The sequence below is a fragment of the Cynocephalus volans genome, chromosome 4 (genome assembly GCF_027409185.1).
Source record: "Cynocephalus volans isolate mCynVol1 chromosome 4, mCynVol1.pri, whole genome shotgun sequence".
NCBI lineage: Eukaryota > Metazoa > Chordata > Mammalia > Dermoptera > Cynocephalidae > Cynocephalus > Cynocephalus volans.
The window spans coordinates 3,230,846-3,253,321 of NC_084463.1; the positions used below are offsets into that span (position 1 = coordinate 3,230,846).

Below are 22,476 nucleotides of genomic sequence, written 5' to 3' on the forward strand. Positions count from 1 at the left end.
AATTTTCTGGTGACTGATAAGAAAAAACAGTTTGGAATAAGCTAGTTTGTGGGAGAAAGGACCATTTGATGGTGGACTACAGAGTTCACATGGACTGTAAGCAACTTCTTATAGTAAACAGTTTAAATGACGGAAGACGCACATCCATTTTTAGTACTATCCCTTCATTCTGGTCTGCAAGGCTTATGGCCTACTCCTAGGTGAGGAAATGAACAGGTGTAACCTTTAAGAAAAAAGAAAGGTCCATGGATATGAAATAAACCATGGATATGAAATGAGGTATAAACCATGAATCATTTGGGACAAAAATATGGAAAAACTTCCGGAAGTAAGAAAACCCAAAGCTAATGAACATCTGATAAGGCCTGGCAGCCACTTTGTTCGGTATTTTATTCAGGGACTTCTTATAATTTATCAACTTCTAGATTGCTCTCTCAATTACAAAACTACGAAAATCAGAAAAATGATTTATGTCTACGGCCCTAACACCCTGAACGCACCTGAGCTCGTCAGAAAAACGATTTATGTCTACGGCCCTCCCACCCTGAATGTGCCCGATCTCATCAGAAAAACGATTTATGTCTACGGCCCTCCCACCCTGAACGTGCCCGATCTCATCAGAAAAACGATTTATGTCTACGGCCCTCCCACCCTGAACGTGCCCGATCTCATCAGCAAAACGATTTATGTCTACGGCCCTAACACCCTGAATGCACCTGATCTCGTCAGAAAAATGATCTATAAGTAACTTTTTTTTTTCGGGCTGACTGTAATCTGAGGGTAAGGGCTGCAGAGAAACACCTCAGCAAAGATGTGCCAAGCTTTCACATGATTTGATGGTTTATACCTCCTTGGTTTAAGCCACCATGATTTATATCTCCATGGACCTTTCTCCTCTCTTTTGCCATAAAAGGTTACACCAATTCATTTCCTCACCTAGGAATAGATCATTAGGCCTTGCCAACTAGTATAAAAATGGACGTGTGTCTTCCTTTATTGTAACTTCTTACTATAATGCTTTGATTACATGTTGGTAACAGCACTTGTGTAACTGAGAAGGGACTGTTGCTGCACTCTTTTCCTCCATGCTGAGACAGTGAATGCTGTCAGGAGGTCATCTTCTAAATCAGAAAAGTTACATTTTTGGAGAATGTTTCTAGCATAGGTACCTAAGGAAAGGGCATTGAAATAAGCAACCATTCCCTTCTTTCTCCTCACATCTTTTTCTTGGAGCCTTTGCAAAGCAATTCAACACTAATGGAAAAACAAATCAACTAACACAACAAACAAAAATTATAATATCATGGTACCCAGGGCTCTTGAATCACTCGTTTTCTTCACACTAGCTGAATCAATGGGCTGTTCCTGGAATGGTCCTGTGAGGACATGTGACTATAAGATACCACAGAATGGCCACTGGGTTAGATTTGAGGAAAGGGTTTCCATGACTTCCATCATTATCAGACATGCTTTTCTTCTTTTGCTTTGAGTAGCGGCATTTTTCTTGCTTATTAAAAACATTCCATCGAATGTGGATGTTTTCTCTGTACCCTTCCCCTCTCTCTCCAGTCCCCTATATTTCATTTATATCCTGGTTTTCTCAGGACACTAATCTCACAGACTGTTCATAAGGCATGTTTCCTTTATAGAAGATACTTTCTCTAGTCCTCTGCTAGTATCTCTATAACCATATAACAGGACCAATCCCATGCTTTAATAAGGAAAAAATCTCCCAGACACTTACGTGATAAAAGTTTTTAGCATAAAATTTTTGTCAAGTAGTCTCAATAAAAAGAATTATTTTGTTGCCCTAAGTATTAGCAATAATTATCCTAATGCTACCTATCCCAGATATCTTGTACAAAGGGGTCATAATAACTATCATCTTTATATTATTAGCCCAGTTCTTGTTCTCGTAGATGTCGGATCCTCATTGTGGTTAAATGTCTTTGGTTAAATGTCTGGGCTGGCCATATCCTCCATTGTCCGAAAGCTGGCTGAGGCTCTTCCCCAACACAGAACTCTAGAATAGCCCTGACCTACAGGCTTGACATCCTTGTGGGACTTCATACACAGTCTGAATGCGCTGTCTATTAGGCTGAATGGAGAGCTGCTGTGTCTCTCTGATTCCTGGGAGGGAGAAGAATTATATGAAAGGGTTGTCTGCACAGTACCAAGTACATCCACGGACTTCATGGGCATGTCTTTCTGTCTTTCTTCCAGTGAGTTGGCTTCTGGAAGACCAGAATCATGAGGAGGTGGCTCTGAAAGTCCTTTTAGAGAACCTATTTTATTTTCCTCTGGCCTGGCTACCTTTGCTTTCTTTTTGAGGGACCAGTTTCTCAAACAGGCTATGCCATTTCTCAACCATGTGTTGGGGTGAAGAGTTACAGAACGCATTTGTGAATGCCGCCCTACACTATCCTTTTTTGTATTGACGAGGTGGCTGCTGCCCTGCCCTGATGATGGACCAGGCATTCCAGAAATGAAGTTGGAACTGCTAAAGTCAGAAGAAAGCTCTCCCTGTTTTCTTTGAGCCAGAATATTGCAATCTATTGGAGAGGGAGTTTCAGTGGGTGTAAACACAGAATGTTCAGAAGTCTGAGAAAAAGGACTGTCCTGACAGCTCACTGATGAGCCAGATGGAAAAGTGCCTGGGGAGAATAAGCTGGAACAGCTAGTCTTTGGGCAAAGGCTTAATCTTGGGAGTAAAATCTGCTCAGTGTTTTGGTTTGTGGCACTACTCTTGCCCACCTCAATCCCCATGACCAAACTCTGATTAATAAGCTTTTGCCCCTCCATTTGCAAAGACTTATGCTGTTTGAGATAATCCTCCTCTCCCTGCAAGAGACCAGCTTCACAGCTGGTTTTATGTTGTTTCTTTGAATCAATCCCCCTGAGATAGGTCAGTTTACAGTGCTGGTTATCTATGTTGGTGGCATTTTTCTCAATGACATCAGTGCTTGTGACTGAACTCTGTTTAAAACATGTCTTATCCCCTCCCTGGAGAGGTTGATTCTGCTTCAGATAATCCTCATCTTTTTGAGAGAGAATTGCATCATAGCTGGACTTGTGTAGCTTTTTCTGATAAACCTCGGGAGAGGAAAGCTTAGAATCTAGACAGTCGGTGCTGGGCTCCAAGCAGCAAAGCTGTCGCCTCAGGGTTTTTGGAGCATCTCTTGCATCTGAGGACAGGTGGCTGGGTGTGTACATGTCAGATCGGGCCCTGGCATGCTCCTGTAGTGGGAGGGCCTCTCTGTACATCACTGCAACAGTCATCGGCTTGGATTCAAGAGGCTGTTTCATTTGAATGTCTTCATCATTAGACTGGTCTAAGTCAAAGTCACTCACGGTTAAAAGGCCTTCCACCTCAGGCTGGTCAAGGCCTTCCTCCTCAAGCTGGTCAAGGTCATGGTCACTGAGGGTTAAGATAGAGTCCATGCTTCTGCTACTCTGGTCAAGTTTCTTTGCCAAGTCACTACATGGAGCATCCACATCCCCATTTACTTCATTTTCCAAGCTGTTATGGGAAGAGTCACTTGGTTGGAAGCAAGAGATATCTGTCAAAAAAAACCAAACCATGATTAACATATTTACTTAGCATGAATATAGCACAAGCTGCCTTAAACACAAACTATGGTGCTTAGTTTAATTCTCTTTTCACGTAGAGTGTTCAAATCTCTACTCTCAGGAAAGAAAGATTCTGTCACAATCTTCTCATTTGTTAGTGCAGAATAAAAATAAACTGTTGGGGAATATTGTACTAAATTTATCTCAGTTCCTGACAAAATGTTCCTTAAGTTTTTCTCAAAACAGTGAAAATGTCATAAGACCATGAAAGGGTTAAAAAAGAACCCCAAACCAAAACAACAGCATAAGGGAATTAATACTAGGTATATCCAGATTCCAAATAAGACTGCCTTCTAACATGGATTGTTGGTGTTTATATAGAATTAACTCTAGTCTTGGGGAAACCAGGAAACCATTTACTAACCCTATTAGTTCCTCTTTTACAAAGTTCTTTAATATCCATTACCTTATTTAATCTTTACAATAATCATAAAGTTAGATTTTATTGTTTTCCACATTTTACAGATGAAGATACTGATGTTCAGTGGCATAGAATAATTGGCCAAGGATGACATAATTGGTGGTAGAGGAATTCTGGAAGGTTGTATGTCTTTGAATTCAGCACTTCCCCCCCCCCCCCAAATGATGCTAGTTTTCAAACTGTTTCATAGCACACTAGAATCCTGAGGTGTCTCAGGGACCAGTAAGAGGAAGGAGAAAAAGGAAAGGAAAACAAGAACAAAAAACAGGTCTGCCTCTACTGCCTCTGGGCCTTCTACACTAGTTTTAATAACAGCAATTCTATTATATATATTAGGATTCTTCATAAAGTTTTACTAAAAAAAAAAAAAAAGCTTCAAACGATCATGCCACAGCACGCTGCCATTAAACATTCCTTGAAGGCTGGGACCTCATCTTACACATTTCTTAACCCCACCACACTGCTAATATACCCTGACCTATGTAGCAGGACTTCTAAGGAAGGAACAGAGGCCCTGGGCCCCACTGACCCAGGTCAGAGGCCTCTTTCACCTCAGCTGCTGTGGGCTTTTGGACAACCACTGTCCCAGCATCTTCACAGACAAAATCTCTCTTTCTCACAAAAACCAACCCAATTATTCACAATACCTGAGGCATTCTCTCTAGTGCCACATCTCACTGAAGTCTCTCCTAAGAGGGAAGTAATTTCTTCACCAAATATCCTGCAGCAATTTTCAATCAGAAACTGTACAAGCAGGGGAACCTGTAAAAAAGGGAGAATGAACTGCTACTTTTCATATAACATGTTTATAAATCACATTTTATGTGAATCTTGATTTTAACAAAAAATACTAAAGTATCCTGAGAAATTTATATGCTTTAAAAGTATACAAAACAGTATCCCCTAAAAAATACTTTCAAGAGAAGTTTGGGCATAGAACTTAATTTTAATCAGTGGCCTAAAATTATTTGTGTCCTTGGCTTAGAGCTAACATTTTATACCAATAGCTCTGTTTGTAACGTTAGGATAATTTCAACTATTCTCTATAAGGTGTTTGGGATGAAGAAATATATTTTGTTACTAAAATTTTTAAGTATCATTACAAGATAAAGACATGAAAAGTACTTCTTGTGTAAAGGACAGCTTGTCCTAAGCTTGGGAAGAGGGCTCCTCTGTGGGTATATTGTCAAGGACAGAGACAGCTAGAAAGAACATTTGTGTTTTTCCTGACTAGTGTCTACCCATGCACTTGTCTGACTAGCTTATCCACTGTTGCCTTCCATAAGCTTCCTAACTGAAAGTGCTTGTGGGGGTAAGAGTTTACTCGGGGGCTTTGTGCATCCATTGAGATGTACTGGAACCTTTCTGTAGTTTCTTACCCCAGTAGCTGAGGCCAAGGGGCAGGAGGAATGTTGGGAGCAAAGGAAACTAATATCCCCAAACCCTTTATTAACTGCCAGGCACTACAGGAGTGTGATTTCAAGTAACTACAGTATTATCACCACCTCCCTTTTTCAGATGAGGATATAGTGGCTCAGTATAACTGACTTTGCCTAAGACTGTACATCTGGCAAATGTGGGGGGGGCTGAGAATTAAACCTTGGCTTGTCTAACTCCAAAGTCCTTGGGGTATTTTTTGTTTTTTTAATAATCATATCAACTGCTTTATTATCACTTTATGGTTTAAGTCAGTCATAGAGTTTAGCCTCCTTAAAGGGAAAAGAGAAGAAACCCAAGTGCAATCTCTTTTCTGCTTAACTATCACCTTCCTATAGCCTATTAGGCTAGGATAACCCACTTCATAATCAGTAAACTCAGTTTATAAGGCGGTGTACTTAAGTTAATTAAGAAACTGTCTTTCAGAATTAATGCTCTGAATTTTGGTTTCAAAATGGGGACTCAGTCCCCCAGGGCATAAAAATGAGAAACTTCTTTACCTTTTTTGTAAATTCATTTTGTACTTCCAGGCTGGAGGAAAGAGGAGGCCAAAGGATGCTTGGAGTGATACACACAGCTAAATTATATGCAGTCATCTGGTTAGACGAGGACTGTTGTTCGATGTTGTGTAATACCCCAAAAAGATACCTTAGGAGAATAACATTTGCTCTCGGAAGCTGGTCTAATAGCCTAAAGACAGAAAAATGTGCTGTTTAAACATTTCATTAAAAACTTGTAAAGATGGGCAACCCTAACTTTGCATAAGGAACTGTGCAAGTCAAGGGGGTCAATCAGTAACAGGGTTCAGATATGCAAGAATTTCAGTTAACGTGGTACCATACAAAGTGAGGACCGCCTATACAGAAAGAGAAAATTTTAAAAAGCACTGGGGATTTTTTTTTTTTTACACTGCCTTCACAACCCAATGAAAATGTAAAAGAATGCAGAAAAATGTCCCATAAAAAAGTGCTGCCTGAAATATTTCCCTGAAACTAGTACAATGTGTTTTAGCTTAGGCAAATCCTATAACATTTCAGAATATTTTCAACCAAAACCCACAAAAAGTTTTCTGATAAAGTTTAACAGTGATTAAATTTAAAGTGCTTCTTTATTTCCAAATAGCAACACAGAAATGCTGTCTCTTGGTGAGAACCCAAAGCTTAGCTACTAAGACTTTCAGGTCTATTCTGAAAGCTTATGCTCTGCTACACCAGCTTCCAAGGTCAATTTTGTCCCAAATCTCTGTTTCATTGGTATCACTTTCACATATATGTCAAGCTTACAATAGTATATTTTCTACAGTTTTCATTTTGTAATTGATAAGGGATTTTATATTTATTTATTTATTTTTCATTTTTATTGAATCAAAATTGATTATACATATTTTGGGGGTTCAACATAGAGATATATTGATCCAATCAATATTACTAGCATAAGTATTGCTACAAATCATAATTATTCTTTACACCCTTTGTCCAATCTCTCCACATCCCCCCTCTAATTACCCTAGATTTCTTCTCTCCTTCTTCAAGAATAATGGTTACTCCATTGATTTGTTGCCTAGATGATCTGTCCAATGCTGAGAGGTGTGATCAGGTCCCCCAGTATCATCATAGAGCAGATGCTTCTTCTGTCACTCTGAAATGGGCTTTGTGGAGAGAGACGTCCTCCTCTTTTCTTTATCTCTGCTGGTGACTCTCCTTGTGTCAGTGCATTCCAGTGGCTGGTGGACCATTTGCAAGGTGGTTGTAGCATCTAGCTGCTTTTGTGGCAGCCATGGTTATTGTGATGGCTGTGATGGGCCACCCACATGGAGGTGATGTTTTTGGCATGCTTCTTGGCGCTGGTGGTGTGCCTGGTTGTGAGGAGTGTCTGGTCCCTGGCTCCATACCTTGGGTCCCCAAGTGGGCCCCAAGGAACTGGAGCGGTGCCTGGTTGTGGTAGGGGGCTCTGGTCCCTGGCTCCATGCTTCAGGTCACCAGGTGGGCACTGAGGCACTGACGTGGTATGTCTGCTTGTGGGTGGGGGTTCTGGTCCTCTTCTCCATGCCTTGGGTCTCCAGGCAGGCTCCAAGGTGCTGGCACAGTTTGCCTGGTTGTGGGAGGGGGGTCCAGTCCCCACTCCATGCCTCATGTCCCCTGGCAGACACCAAGGCGCTGCTGGTATGCCTGGGCTGGAACTAATTTTTTGTCCTTTGCTTCCCACTTCCTGTGGGAATCAGTACTTGAGCTGTGTGGTTGAGCAAAACTGCTGCTTTGTTGCTGTTTCCCTAGGGAAGGCTTTTCTTGCAGCTCAGGGTTTAATGGTTGACCTTATAGGTACTTCTGGCTCTCCAGAGAGCTGGTGCACCTGGGTGGTGCAGAAACTCTGATCTAGGCCTGAGTTTTTCCATCAAACTGCACCCCATACAATTCTGCATTCTGGACCAGTCTCCTCTGAGTGGTCCTGTGCAGACTAGGGGTCAGATCAGCTGTCCTTGCTGTGTCCCAGTGTTCTCTCAGTGGGCCTGTCTCCCCCACTGCCCATGCTCCAAACAGTTCAAATGGGATGAGACCTGCGCTTGTCCCTTGCGATGACTCATCGGCCTCTGAATGGCTCCCCCTTTTCAGCTGTTCTGGCTCCTCCTGCATGGCTCCACAGGAACCCTATTAGTGGTCTTGCTCTCCTGGGGGCCACCAAGGCCCTCTTCTTCCTCCCTGCTGCCTCCAAGTAACTCCATCTGAAGGGCACAGCTGCAGCTTCTGCCAGCTCCTGTTTCATGCACTCAGCAGTTCCAGCCTTAAAGTGGCCGCAGCACGAAATGCTCAGAGCAGTTTTTTCTTTCTGTCATCATGGTTTCTCCCACCTTCATGAACTCTGTAGGTCTCTCCTTCTCTTCCCCTGAGCTCCAGCAGCCCCAGCATGGCTGATGTTACATTTTTACAGTTGTAAATTTGTGGATTTGTGGGAGAGAGGGATGCTGGGGACCGTCTATTCTGCCATCTTGACCAAAACTTGATACGGGATTTTTAAATGATCATTCACCAAGAATGTTTTTTACTACCATTCGGAAAACAGATAAGCTGATATTCATGACTACTGCTTTTTTCAATAAGAATCTGCAACCTGGTGGGAATAAGGTAATCTGCCTCCTATTGCACAAACAGCAGAGAGGTCTTTCTTCAGTACAATGGACTGACAATGAGTATATTTTGTTAGATAAGTTATGAAGAACTTTGAAACAGACCAAAAGATTACTGGGTGTATTCAATGGCAAATAAGTCATCTAGCATATGCTTCTGGGTTATCTGTTTCTATGGGGGCTATGAGCCTTTGAGCTATTTTACAACTCCACACGTTATAGATAACTGATAGCAGTGTACCTAATACTTGTCTACAGACTTGAAAATTCTGTCTGACAGAGAGACAACTGATTGATCTGCACTCATGTTTGAAAGTTGCTCAAGAAAAAACTGTACTAAACAAGCACACACAAAGAAATTATATTGGGACTCTCGGGTTTTCTCCTAGTATCTTTTACAGCACAGATTATACTGCATTGTAATTCACAATTTATCTACTTTACTCTATCAGACTGCAGACTGTGAGTTCCTTGAAGGGAGAAAATAGGTCATTTTCTCTGTATCACTTCAGTTGCTGAAGACAATAAGGAGTCATCTGGTTAGTTAGATATTTATCAAAATTAAGACCATAAACTATAGATGGGGCCTACATATTAGCTAGTAAACGAATGTGTTTCATTTGCTACCAGATTCAGATATACAGAAGGTATACAATGTTCAAGTATTCCATGTTAATAAGACGAGGGAAAGAAACAATAACAATAACAGAAGTCAGCATAAATCTATTTTCAAACTGGTCCCTGGGACCATGACTTTGATAATTGTCCTTATTTTAATAGACAAGCTTTTAAAAGCTTTTTAGAAGTATTTTTGAGACATGACCAAATTAGAATAATTACCTTTGAATTGTATTTATTTTCTCTTCATTGTTTCCTTGATCCATTACACAGACCCAGTGATCATAGAGATCTGATGAAAAAATGCTTCCAGGAATATTTCGCAGAAATTCCTTACATAGATGGAAAAACAAACATTTTAAATCATTATTCTCATGCCAAATGTGTATTGGAGAAATAAGAAAGAAAACAACTTGTTGAAAGTTCTGTGAAGTCCTCCCTTCTTCGTACTACATAGAGCTCTGTGCCCGCTCTCCACTGACTAATGCACATGGAAGCGTGTGCTTTTATTTTTTTCTAATGAAAACCATTTGGATAACAAAAGTCTGGGTGATGGTGAGAAAAAGGACAGCCTATTTGGGCCAAAACCTCCTGTTTTATATTTTAAGCAAATTGGTACTTTATAGGGTCTGGCAGTAAACAATCTTAAATCTTTTTTTCCCTCCTTTCCCTTAAATATCTAGTCCAAGGAAATACACCAAGATATCTGTGAGATTCATAATCTGGTAATCATTCATTTGCTCATTCTATATATGTTTATTCAACACTCTATATGTATTTATACATATATGTCAGGCACTGTTTGAGGTGCTAGGGATAGAGAAGTGAATAAAACCAAGTCCATGCTAAATAGTATGTCCATGGTACAATATCCTTTCTTAGAGATCCCATTCTGCTGAGACCACTGGCAGGGCTAAGTGTGGTGAAACTAGACGATGACACAAACAGGATATGACCAAGGGCATTTGCTGTTTGGATTTTTGTTTATCAAAAGCTTAAAAATAAAGTACATTCGCTCTTGGTCCAAGAGTTCATTCTAGGCCAATTTTCTCTGTTGCTTTCGGCCAAGCTTCCAGTCTCATCTTCCATCAGCAAACTTTAGTCAGAGAAAACTCAGTTCTTTGTCAATGCCAAGCACAGCCCGAGCCATAGTGGAAGTCATGACTGAACTGCTGCTATGTGTCACATGGGAAAATACTAATGGGGGACATGGGAAGGCTTATCAACTGAAACTGAGATTCTAAGATAATTTTAAGAACATCCTTATACTCACTCTGTTAACATATTCTTTTTAGAGTGGTTAACAAGAAGGATGGATTAATTCAAAGTTTTCCACTGTTCTATTGTATGTTGCAGTAGAAATATACCTGGATACTTGTGGTTCAGATATATTGTCACAAAACTTACCTTTTTGGGTAAAGCTATTGAATTTTCATAATTCCAAACTAATTTTAGCGGCTGCACCCACTTTAAAAGTCAGTTAGAAGAAGCAAAATTTGTTACTTTAAAATGGGGTGCTGACAATAGCTCTCTTTTTAAATCTCAATGGAAAACATACTTATGATCTGCCTTGAAGAAAAACATCATTAAATCTTAAACTTAAACTTAAAAGATAATAACTCATAATATTTCAATGAGCTCTCCCACAGCAGGAATAACAAGTTATGAAATAGAGCCACAATCACAGCTGAGAAGGATGTGCGAGCTGGTTCTGAATTACAATCACCAACTCACAGAAACCACAGGCCAGACCATCAGCAGAACTCTCCAATTCATTTGAGATGAAATTCTGCCAGATTAAATATGAAATTTTCCTTAAAGGTCTGATAGATGGAAGCTATAGTGTCTCAAGCAATTTTTGTCCAATTATAGTTTGAGAAGTTCAATGTATACTATGCCACTTTAAAACAGTCTTAAAAATGAGAAACAAAAGTTCAAAAACTTTTGGCAAAATTGATCTCCTTTCATGAAAGCACTTGGAAGAAATGTGACTAAAACACAGTTACATAATGATAAACCTTCAATTATTTGGAACCTATTTAACCAGACTCTTCAATCATTTGGATAATTTTTTGTCTATTGCTTATTTTTGGAAAAATAATATTTATGCAATGTAAAACACAAATGAACTCTTCTAGAACCATGCTTCTTTGTAATAGCCTCAAGAATGTAGCACAAAATTTTAAGAAGTATGGTGTTGTGAAGAACAGCACAGTAAGGAAATTCTTTTAAAACACTGGTTTTATCTTCCTAAATTAAGGGCTGGGAGAGAACCTAATTATATGAAAAAGAAAAACTCATATGCATATACTCGTATATCCTTGGCATATATATCTAGCTAAGCATACCACAGATATCCTTATTGTATTTCAGGACTGAAGAGTCATCACAAACCCTGTACAAAACAGATTAGATGACCCTAGCTAAAACTCTCCAGTTCTCTTGAGTGATAATATATTGCAAAAGTCCACAGCAGGGTTGGTTTAAGAGCAGACATGGCCCATTTACCCCCAAACACCTAAAATTCTGTAAGCAGCTGGCCACTCAGCTGGAGTAGGGGTATGCAAAAGTCTTCTTCACCATATTTTCCGTCATTTGGTTTTTATGTTTCAGGCCTTGGGATGCAGGCTGGGGGCCTTGTCTCTACCTGTGGCTCCAGTATACCCCAACCCTTTGGGAGATGGGGCCTCCTTCTGCAGGTCTGCAGAAGCTACTACTGGGGTCAAAAGCTCTGCTTAAAGCTGGTTTTGACTCTAGGTTTTTCAAAAATGTATGACATTTCCAAGAATGTGAGGGAAGAAAACATTTTAGAACTCTGTCAGCCATGGGTAGATGTGACTTAGTAACCATGGGTAAAGGGTAAGAACAATAGACTGTCAAATGTAGTAAAAGTGAAAGAAGGCCCAGATGTTGTAACCGTTCTTACTCCACTTCCAAAGTAAAAGGCATTAGGGGACAAAGGAAGGAATATTTGTGGGCATGATGATTACGTAAATGAATGCAATTTTCAGTGGTCTCAATAGTTTTTTGTTTCAGTTGCAAGGCAAATGCTTGTTTATTACATGGCAAGCTGTAACTGTTTTTGAAAACTTTGCCTTCATTAGGAAGGTAGTGAGATAGTGAGAAAATCATCATAAGCAGGATGTTTATTTTGGTAAACATGCTGTGTATGTTTTGATTATTTTAATTTTTAATTACAATTTTTTCTTTTTGCATGGGGAGGCAGAACTGAAGAAGAGATTGGTGTGAGGTAAAAAAAATTTTTTTAAAGTATATCTGACATGTCATATCATCGGCAGTGGCCTTTAAAGTCCAATATTGACTTTTTGAAATGTTTTTAAACTTTTTTAGATTCTAAATCTACTTTGGTTCTTTCCACATAGGAATAATGTTCATAATGAAACAAAACAAAACATAAAATGTTTAACTTGCTCCAGAGCTACACCACGGGGTGGATAAAGGGAGAGCTTTTCCTACCTTTAAAACAGATGCTATCACAAAAATACATTCACAGTCTAGGTGTACTTCGACGCCAGAATTCAGTTTCTCTTTTAGCTCTCTGCAGGATTTCAGACTGGCTGATAGCCTGAAGATTCCTTTTGTTAGGGGTCCTTTTTGATTAAGAAAATAAAGCATATCCTATGGGGAAGCAAAGGAAACAAAACAAAAAAGCACTTCACACATACATGCAAGGGAACATGTACTTCGGCTGCTAGAGGCCAGATTAAAAGCACTGAAGGATCGGAGGTGGATGGACAGCTAGAAGGATTAAAGTCAACTTTTAGAGAGCAGAATGGTGGTTACCAGGGGCCGGGGATGATGGCGGGGGAGTTAGTGAGATGTTTGTCAAAGGATACAAAATTTCAGTTAGAAAAGAGAAATAAACTGAGGTGACCTATGGTATAACATGTTGATGACAGTTAATAACAATGTACTGAATTCTTGAAAATTGCTAGGAGAGTACATTTTAAGTGTTTACTCACTTTGCTTTCTTTCTATTTGTATGTCTTCTACTTGCAGTGTAGGAAGAGAATGGGTTTTGGAGAGAAGCAATCCGTGGCATTTAAAATCTAGTTATGCCACTTATTTACTGTGTAACCCTGGGTAAAGTTCAGAGGCTTTTTTTTTTTAATTAGTAAAGAAGGAATGATGACAATAACAACTACCCCCTATATTTGCTGTGACAGATAAGCTGTGAAGGGGCTAGACTAGTGTCTGGCATTTATAGATGCACAATATGGCATAAAATGCCATACATCTAGTATAGTGCTTGCAGGATACTGGATACTCAATAAAAATGTTGGTTAACAGTGATTATTTAATATATCAACACAAACTCTGTGGCTTTCAACTGACCCATTCTATACACAAGATGACTAAATGCCAGAGAATGTATCTTTATTCTTAAACACTTGAAATACAAATAAAGCAGTTTTAAAAACTTTAAAAAATATAAGATTAAGTACTCTGTTGCTGAAGTGGTTAAAAAAAAAAAGACTTTCAGAACAATATGGAGTTTAAGAAGGATTTGTGAGAGATAGAATATGGATTGTCTATCTACAGAGCAAATTCTAATTTACCTGAGCAGGCTTATATGGCTCTTTCTTGAAACCAGTAGTCTAGATTATCTCTTATGTCTTCCTTATGATTCTGCAATAGCTAAGTCAGATTTTAATTCTTTTAAGTAATGATAATAGAGATTCTTAGCTAAAGCCAGGGATGTCTATAATCTTTCCATCTGGGGACAGGTTTACTTTCCAGATTTCCCCATTCCTAAAATTCCTTTCCCATTAGTTTACAGGCCAAAATGAGACTTACTAAGACAGGTTTGGGCAGATTATCATTCTCACAAATATTTGGCAGAGAAACTCCAAACAGCTGTCCTGGCACAGGAGATGTTGGAGATATGGGCAAGTTGTGCTGGTGAGTGCTAGAACCTCGCCAAAAGGCCCAGTTTAAGATAGATCTTCTCCTTTTAAATGTCTTCTGATTTGAATCTAAGGCAGAATTGAGAGTATTAGAAAAACTAGTTTAGTTTACTTAACTTTATTTCTATAATTTCCATTTCACTATATGTTCGTTACTATGGCTCAGAAAAAAAATGCTTACAGATGTCCTTTGTTATTGACAATTCAACCTATGAAATTTCACTATAATATTCTGTAAATTAAGGAAAAATCAACTAAGGAAGAATCAAATGTTTGGTTCTTCGTCTATCCATTTTTGAGACACCACTGGTATGTTTACTCGAGTTTTGGCACTAAATTTTAAAGGTGAAAGAATGGCTTCCTATTGAACTATTACAACTTAAATCAAAAAGTGTTTTTCATACTAACATATACATTTTCCCATTTTAAAGATGAGACGGGGCATCCAGAAATTTGAAGACTGAATTATACTACAATTAAATCATGAGAAAAAGCAAGCAAGGAGGAGGGAAAGGGGAAGATGGAGGAGAAAGAGGAAGAAGAGTAGGAAGAAGAGAAGAGTTGTTGTCTCTATTAAGATGTTCTATGGAAAAAAAGAACGCTTTATTGCCTGATGTCCCACTCTACTACTGACAACAGATACAGGAAGCCAATGTCCTTTGTTTTTTCCCTTTCTTTGCAACTGAAAAGACTTTCGTGTATCTTTTCAGTTCCTGACTTTAAGACATATGCATAAGGCAGGATGGATGGGTGCAAACATGACTGAGACTTGCCCTTGCCATGGTGACATTTATAATCTAACAGGGAACAAGACTGGTGGTGGGGTGGGAGAGAGGAAAAGCAAGTATATTGATAAATAAAACATCATAAGGGTGGAACAATGGACCAAAGGTATTCAGAAGAAAGTAAAGCACATTGATCCAGTAAGAGGGAGAGGAGTGATCCTGGAGGCATTTGCATTTGATTTGGATTTTTTTTGGCAGTTCGCAGGTATTGGGATCTGAACCCTTGACCTTGGTGTTTATAACACCGTGTTCTAATGAACTGAGCCAACTGGCCAGCCTGATTTGGATTCTGAATGAATAAGACTTCAACAGACAGCATCCAGCGTAATGCCTTGTACCTAGTAAGTACTCAATTGTTATTGAACAATGATCCAAATGGAGAAGAAATTTAAGTGGAAAAAAACAACATATACAAAGTAGGCAGAACTAAAAAGGGTCAATAGTGAGTTATGATTTTGATACCACAGTGCTGAAATTTTTGTCATCTGTGTCTAATTTTAACATTAAACTTAGTTTGCAAATGATCTGATACATAAAAAGGTTCCATTTTTAAAAGTTCCACTTCTAAAAGCGGCTGGCTCCTTCTCCCCCTCTCCTTTCCCCCAACACACACACACACACACACACACACACAACAACAACAACAACAACAACAACAACAACTATAAAGTCTACACAAGTGAATGAAAATAAACCTACCTGTACTCACTAAAGAGTGATCAAAAGAAGGTAGATACTGAAAGTAAAGGTTTGACCCTTCAAAGAAGGGAAAGTCATGGCACTGAATGTTTCCCATTCTTATAGCTTTTATCATTAAGACAGGCCCCAGGGTGGCGGGGTAACTAAAATTTGGAGAGAAACTGGAACTCTTACTGGCTTGGAGAAACAGAGAACAAAGATAAAGGTACCCACAGCATCTGGAAAGTGAGAGGGAATCATAGAAAGGACAAAACCTGACAGTGGAAGCCCCAAATATTGTACATTCAGTTCTGCCCAGATTGCTGGCTAACCCCTAAAGCATGCATTCCTGGGGCAGATTCAAAACATCTTGCAATTAAGGCTAACAGAACCAAGATATGAGAGGCCACAATACCCAGATAGCACTCACTCACGGTTTGACTCCATTCTCTCTAAGCATCATCAAATACTAACTTTAAAGAAGTCTTTTATCTAGTTTGGATATAATGTACCTTAGCATTTTATTTTCTCAGAATAACCTACTTAAACCAAATATTAAAAAAGCCAAGTTGTGAGAGGAAAGCAAATAAGCAACATTTTACCAGATGGCCTTACGACCATCATCCACACTTCACTCCCTTCGGATACAGTAAGCACGTCGTCAATGTACACACACGGTCAGGTGTGCAAAGCTCTTTGGCTTTGGAGTCAGGAGCCGAGCTAGACTCTTGTTTCAGACACTTATTTAGGCAAGTTACTTAACTTCTTTCCTTAACTTTAAAATGCAAAGGATAACCTATCCCTCAAAAGCTTACTGAAAGGATCATGCAAGATAATGTACGGAAAGTATTACTTTGCCCAGGGCATGGGTCAAAGGAATCTTGATTAAAGCTGCCAAGAGACCAATCTACTCCTCAAAAACAAGACCTCCTCTCTGTACTTACTCTCCATTTGGTTTAACAGCCTTCTGGAGGTATGTAAACGTGAAAGAATACCACTACTCTATTAAGAATTTTCTTCCTGCTTTGACATTCCCAACCTACACCATTTTAGAAAGCAGAAAAAGACATGAAACCCTTTCTGAAATCCAGAAAGGGGTTCCTGTATGTCTAGCAATGTCAATCTGGGCAAATGTTTGTTTAGTATGTGCCATAATATATATGCTGAGTAGCTGTACTCAGTCTGGTTTGCTCACATTTAACCTGGTTTTTTTTATTTCTATAACTATGAGATTTACTTGATTTTTTAGCTTTCACATTTCTTAAGAATGCTCTATCACAAGTTATAAACTCAGTTATTCTATGAATGTAGACAGAGGTTTAAGTGCAAATTGAGTTCTTTACTTTATCATAAATACTTTCAGCTGTAGCCATGCTTTTAATGTTCAGCATTGAATCTGAGAGTCCAGGTTCCCTCTGGGACTGGGAGAAAAAAATTCATTAAAATTTACTTTGGTGCAGAGCCTTTAATGTATAGACCTTATTTTCTAAATGTCAAAAGCTGATGAACAAACATGCTAGTACAATTTTTTAAAAAAGATTATGTAAATGTAAAGCAAACTAATTTCATGTAAATCTAGCTTTCCTAAATAACCCTGGCAAGATTCAGGCTAGTGTTTTTGCATGCTTAAATTAGAAAACTGAATATTAAAAATTACGAACCTTAAAACTTTGTGCATATAGAACATAACCACAACAGTAAAAGCTTTAATTAGAAATTCTATTATGGCCACATAGCTACAGAAATTAAGAATACCTTTATTTTTGTTTTTTTCCAGAGTGGGAAATACATATGAGAGAACACTGGAATGACAGGGCAAACAGGTAAAAGAAGAAACATGTCCCATATTTTACCATCCACTATAAAAGTTCAGATTAATTCCAGTTTAGTCCTGGGTCTGAAGCAGATATGGAAGGTAATAAGCCTGCTGTGGGCTCACAGAAATGGGAGTTCCATTTACAATAGAACCCCAAGGGTTCCTTCAGACCACACTCAGAAAGATCCCGCTTAATTAACTCTTCCACTTCATTCAAGTTTTTCCAGTAGGTGTGACTAAGCCATTCAATCTTTCATTTAACTTCTGCTCTGTTCTATACACTGAACTAAGTCCTGGGATGAGTTCCCAGGCCTTAGACAAGCTCATAGTCTAAAGAGACATGTAGATATGTAAACAAATAATCACAATGTAATTTTTTATGTTACACTAGAGATATGTATACAGTGCTCTGGAGACACAGAGAAAGGGGTAGCTAAAGATTCAAAGAAACAAAGATTTCCTAGAAGTGACATTTGAGTTGGGTCTTGAGGTCAGATCTTTGAATGTCTCTATATTCTGCATCCCCAATTAACACTAGAGCTATCTCACTGTGGACCAACCACCCCAAGGAGGAGTTGTAGTGACTCAAGTCTCAGAGGTGGAGTTCTGAGAGACCTATTGCTCTTCTGTTTCCAGTGTAAGACTATTTAGTGGGAGGTCTTCTCCACAATGAAGCAGAAATTTGAAAAACAGATGGAAGATGACTGTGCTCACCTAAAGCGATGCTGGTTAACAGGGATATTTTCTTTGAGCTAACTAGAGAAAACCTCTCTCAGAAATGGATGTGTGAAGCTCTGTCTAATTGTGGCTTATTTTATTCAGGTGGTTTAAAAACATATTAATTGTTCTCAGCCAATATTTTAATAGAAACTATCTTCCTCTTTTATCTCCTTGCTAACTTTAGAAACAACATATAAATTTCCACATAAGATCATGCAAAATATCTACTTCCTGAGGCTAAGCAATTTAAGATTTTAAGAGTTCTGTGGATTTTAAATATACCGGCCACAAACAGTGTGATAAACTTTGAGTATAACAAGTGGCACTTGGTAAATAAGGCCAAATTCTATATGTATATAATATGTGCTGAAAAAGTATTAGCTCATTTTTCCCTGTTAGAAGTCAGGTTAATTGTTGGTATGTATGTGAAGAAAGGCAGGGAAAGAGAGTGAAGAGAGTCCTGTTCTTAAACTCATTTCCTCCTATGAGGTCTCCTTGTTAATTCTGATTTATGTTAGGGATGAGTTGGGGGCACAGAAGGTGAGAAAGAAGGAAACAGAAATATGGACTTTAAAGTACATAAAATTTTGATAATCATAGGGTCATATATTCTACATCACAATGAGGCTATGGAAGTACTGAAAACAATTTCCAGAGTGGCATATTGCCTTCAAATTTTAAAAAAATCAAGAGTATTAATAAAAGCTGTGAGGATGTTAACAGTAAGACAAACAATAACTATGTAAAACTGTCTCTATTTCATGAAGTGAGTTAGTACTAACATGTCCACATAATAGGGCAGTTGGGTCTAGTGATGAGTGGAGATCTAAGGACAGAAGATCTATGTTGAGATTTCAGTTCTACTGCTATATGCTTTGTGATGCTGGACACAGTCTGAGTCTGCTCATTTGTAAAATGGGTAATAATGGAAACTTACATGGTTGTTTTGAGGCTTAAAAGAAAGTATTCTATAAACTGTGAAGTTTTACATAGAAATTACTTGAGAACATTATGAAAAGTGTCATCATCCAGGGACCAAAAATTCCATTTGTAGAATTTCTAGGCTCTCTACAGTTCTTTAGTCTTTCTAAATGCCTTTTGGCTTTTTTACTTCTCATTAAAACACTGCAAAGATGTAACAGGCAAAGAAACGGAGACCAGTCAAAAGAGATGGTTCTGTTACTTAGGGGAAGCTCTGTTATAAAGTCTGGTAGAATACTGAGACTTTAGCTGAAATGTTTTTGATTAAATGTGCATTCTAATAATCTAAATTAGAGGGCAGCAAACTACGATCCCTGGGCCAAATCTGGCCTGCCACCTCTCTTTGGATAGTCTGTGAGCTAAGAATAGTTTTTACATTTTTAAAAGGTTGAAAAATTCAAAAGAAGAATAATATTTGGTGACACATAAAAAATGTTATGAAATTCAAATTTTACTGTCTGTCACAGTTTTGCTGGGACACTACCACACTCATTCATTTATGTATTGTCTATGACTGTTTTCACTTCACACTCTATGGCAGAGTTGAGTAGCTGTGACCAAGACAATATGTTGTGCTCTCATTGCTTTGCACTGTTGCTCAGGGCACTACAAATTTCAGTGACTCCACTATATCTTGACAATGTTTCAAGTGCCAGGTGTGTCATGATACTGCAAATCTAACTTTATTTTTTATTATTCATCATGTCAAAACAAGAAAAGTAGACTTCCAGTGCTGAGTTTTTAGGGCACTGTGAAGTGTGTATGACATTGTTATTGAATCAATAGCCAAAGAATGTGGTTACTGTGCAACGACATAACAGCCATGGTGAAAAACTATATGTCAACTTTACCAGACTAAGCACTTGTCAATATAGGTTGACATTACCAGACTAAACAGTAACAATCACAGTATCCCCAATGTAAAGAAAGCAATGATCAGAAAAATTAGAATATTTAAAATAAAATATCTCATCACCGCAGATTTTCTTCACAAAGACAAAAAATGAAAACAGACTGCAACAAAAGTAAATTTGAGTGGCTCATTTGTTAGCCAAGAAAGGACAGCCATTTACTAATGGTGAGTTGATGAAATCCTGTGTGCTTGTAGTAGATGAAGAAATGAGCCCAGAGAAACTAGACTTAAGATTATTAGCCTTTTAGTGAGAATAGCTGATCAAATAGTTGAGGACCTCAGGAATAATATCCACAGTAAACTAAAAGAAGGCAGGTGACTCTCTTTGGTTCTTAATGAGTTGACAGATGTTACCAATACTGCTCAGTTGCCTATTCAAGAAGTTGATGCCAAGTTTGAAGTGACTGAAGAATTAGCCTTAAACAGACTGCATAGAACAACTATGGGTGAGAATATTTTGAAAGAATTTGAGAAAATAATTCAGCACCACCTGAAGTGGAACCTGCTAAAATGTGTTATGTCTGATGATGTAGCAAATGTGTGGAGTGAAAAACGGTGTGATTCGACAAATTTACAAAGGTTGTAAAATTTTAAAATGTTTAATACCTATGGTTTATTCAGTGTATTGATCAGTGGTACTGCAGGGAAAATATTTCAATCTATAAAGTGTTACTGGATTAGTAGTGTCAGCAGTGAACTTCATTTACTCTCATGGACTTAACCATTGTCAGTTTTGTGAATCGTCAGAAATAGAAGCCAAATATTAGCCTTTCTTGTACTATCACAGAGCAGTTCAATGGCTCAGCAGTGGTAAAGTTTTATAATGATGTTTTGAATGCTGGGCTGAGATTAAACTTTTTATGAATGAGAAGAACTGCTTTCAATCACTATTACTGGACATTGAATGGATTTATAAATTAATTTTTCCTGTAGATTTGATGTTTCTTAATGAATCCCACCTAAAATTACAAGGCAAAACAAGGCTTATACATAAAACTTTTAATGCAGTAAAGTCATTCAACGATATTTAATCACAAGTAATGTCAAGCTGCTTTATACACTTCTGGTGCTGTCAAAACAAGAAGCCAGATCTCTAGTCCCACACAAGTCTGCAGCACATATATTTTCCGAGTTCAAACGATAACTCTAGTAGTGTTTTACCAATCTCCACGCAAGAACAAAAGAAAATATCATAACTCAAAATCTATTTATTCAATTGAGGAGCTTCCACTTAACCTTCAATTGGAAGTGATTATCTTCCATGAAATGAAGAAGAATCTAACACAAGTCTACAAATGCCATCTAAGAGAGAAATGTGCTCAATTAGGATTATATGCTCGTAGAATGATATCGATATTTGGCAGTACCTATCTGTGTGAAGAAAACATTTTCAAAGATGAAATATAAAAATCTCATTACAGATCAGAACATTTGCAATCGATTTTGATGATTAAGTCACGAACTTTAAATCCCAATTAAGTCAAATTTTATCCCCCTCCATATAATTCAACTCTTATTAGTAGATCTCTATTATGTATAATTATATTCAATTATTATATTTTGAATTCCATCAGTAAAAAAAACATGGAAACTTTCCTTCTTTTGTTACATAAGCACCTACCTGCAAATTTCACTATCCAGCCCCTTACAGAAAAACTTTGCTGACCCCTGATCTAAATCAGCGGTTTCTGAAACAGTTGTTCATCAAAATCTTCTGTATTAAAAAAAAAAAAAACAACCCACATAAGTGGTTCACCTGCAATTTTTAGTTGCACAGGTGATTCTGATATCCAGCTTGGCTTTGGCACCATTGGGCTATAGTTACTCCATCCCTGATCCCATTTGCCACGAATCATCTACCACTGGAACTACCATTATCCTAACTTTCAATAGAAAGAAACTAAGCGGAGGATGCCTACAATTTATCTTAGAAAGCAAGTCACTGGCAAAACTGAGTAAGACCCTTAGGATTCCTACTCTCTGATTATCAGTCAAATTAATTAAAATTGACAACAGACCCAGAGAAATAGTTCTGAAAACATGGGTAAAAAAGGTAGACTGGGAGAATATTATTCTCCTTAGCATAGCTATAAAGATTCTCTTTGTATCTTTAATGAGATAACAAATCTAAAAATTAATTTGATTATCCATTAAACAAATATTCATTGAGTAAATATTCATTTACATATGACAGGCACTGTGGCAGGTTCTGGCAGTACAGAAGTGAACAAAACACACCAAAATCCCTGCTTTCATGAAGCTCACGTTTTACTGGATGGTAAACCATGATACCTCTCTCTATAGCACCCCCTCAGAACAGCCCAAGGAAGTGAGCAAACAGCTTTATAGTCCAAAAGTTCAATTTACCGTTATAGGAGAGGAGAAGATGACAGGTATGAATTCACGGTAAGTTTGTACACCGGTGTTG

General features: G+C 38.2%; 1 protein-coding gene across 1 annotated transcript in view; it reads right to left on the reverse strand.

Annotated features, from left to right (window-relative positions):
* Window positions 1-1,851: 1,851 nt before the first annotated feature.
* LOC134374908 (rho GTPase-activating protein 20-like) overlaps window positions 1,852-22,476 on the reverse strand; it is a 113,872-nt gene continuing 93,247 nt past the window's right edge. Inside the window, exons 12-17 of the mRNA XM_063093042.1 lie at window positions 14,046-14,224; window positions 12,705-12,866; window positions 9,450-9,559; window positions 5,989-6,178; window positions 4,699-4,813; window positions 1,852-3,560 (exon numbers count right to left, since the gene is read on the reverse strand). Of these exons, the coding sequence (XP_062949112.1) occupies window positions 1,954-3,560; window positions 4,699-4,813; window positions 5,989-6,178; window positions 9,450-9,559; window positions 12,705-12,866; window positions 14,046-14,224 (2,363 nt within the window). The 3' untranslated portion in view covers window positions 1,852-1,953. The remainder of the gene's footprint in view (window positions 3,561-4,698; window positions 4,814-5,988; window positions 6,179-9,449; window positions 9,560-12,704; window positions 12,867-14,045; window positions 14,225-22,476) is intronic.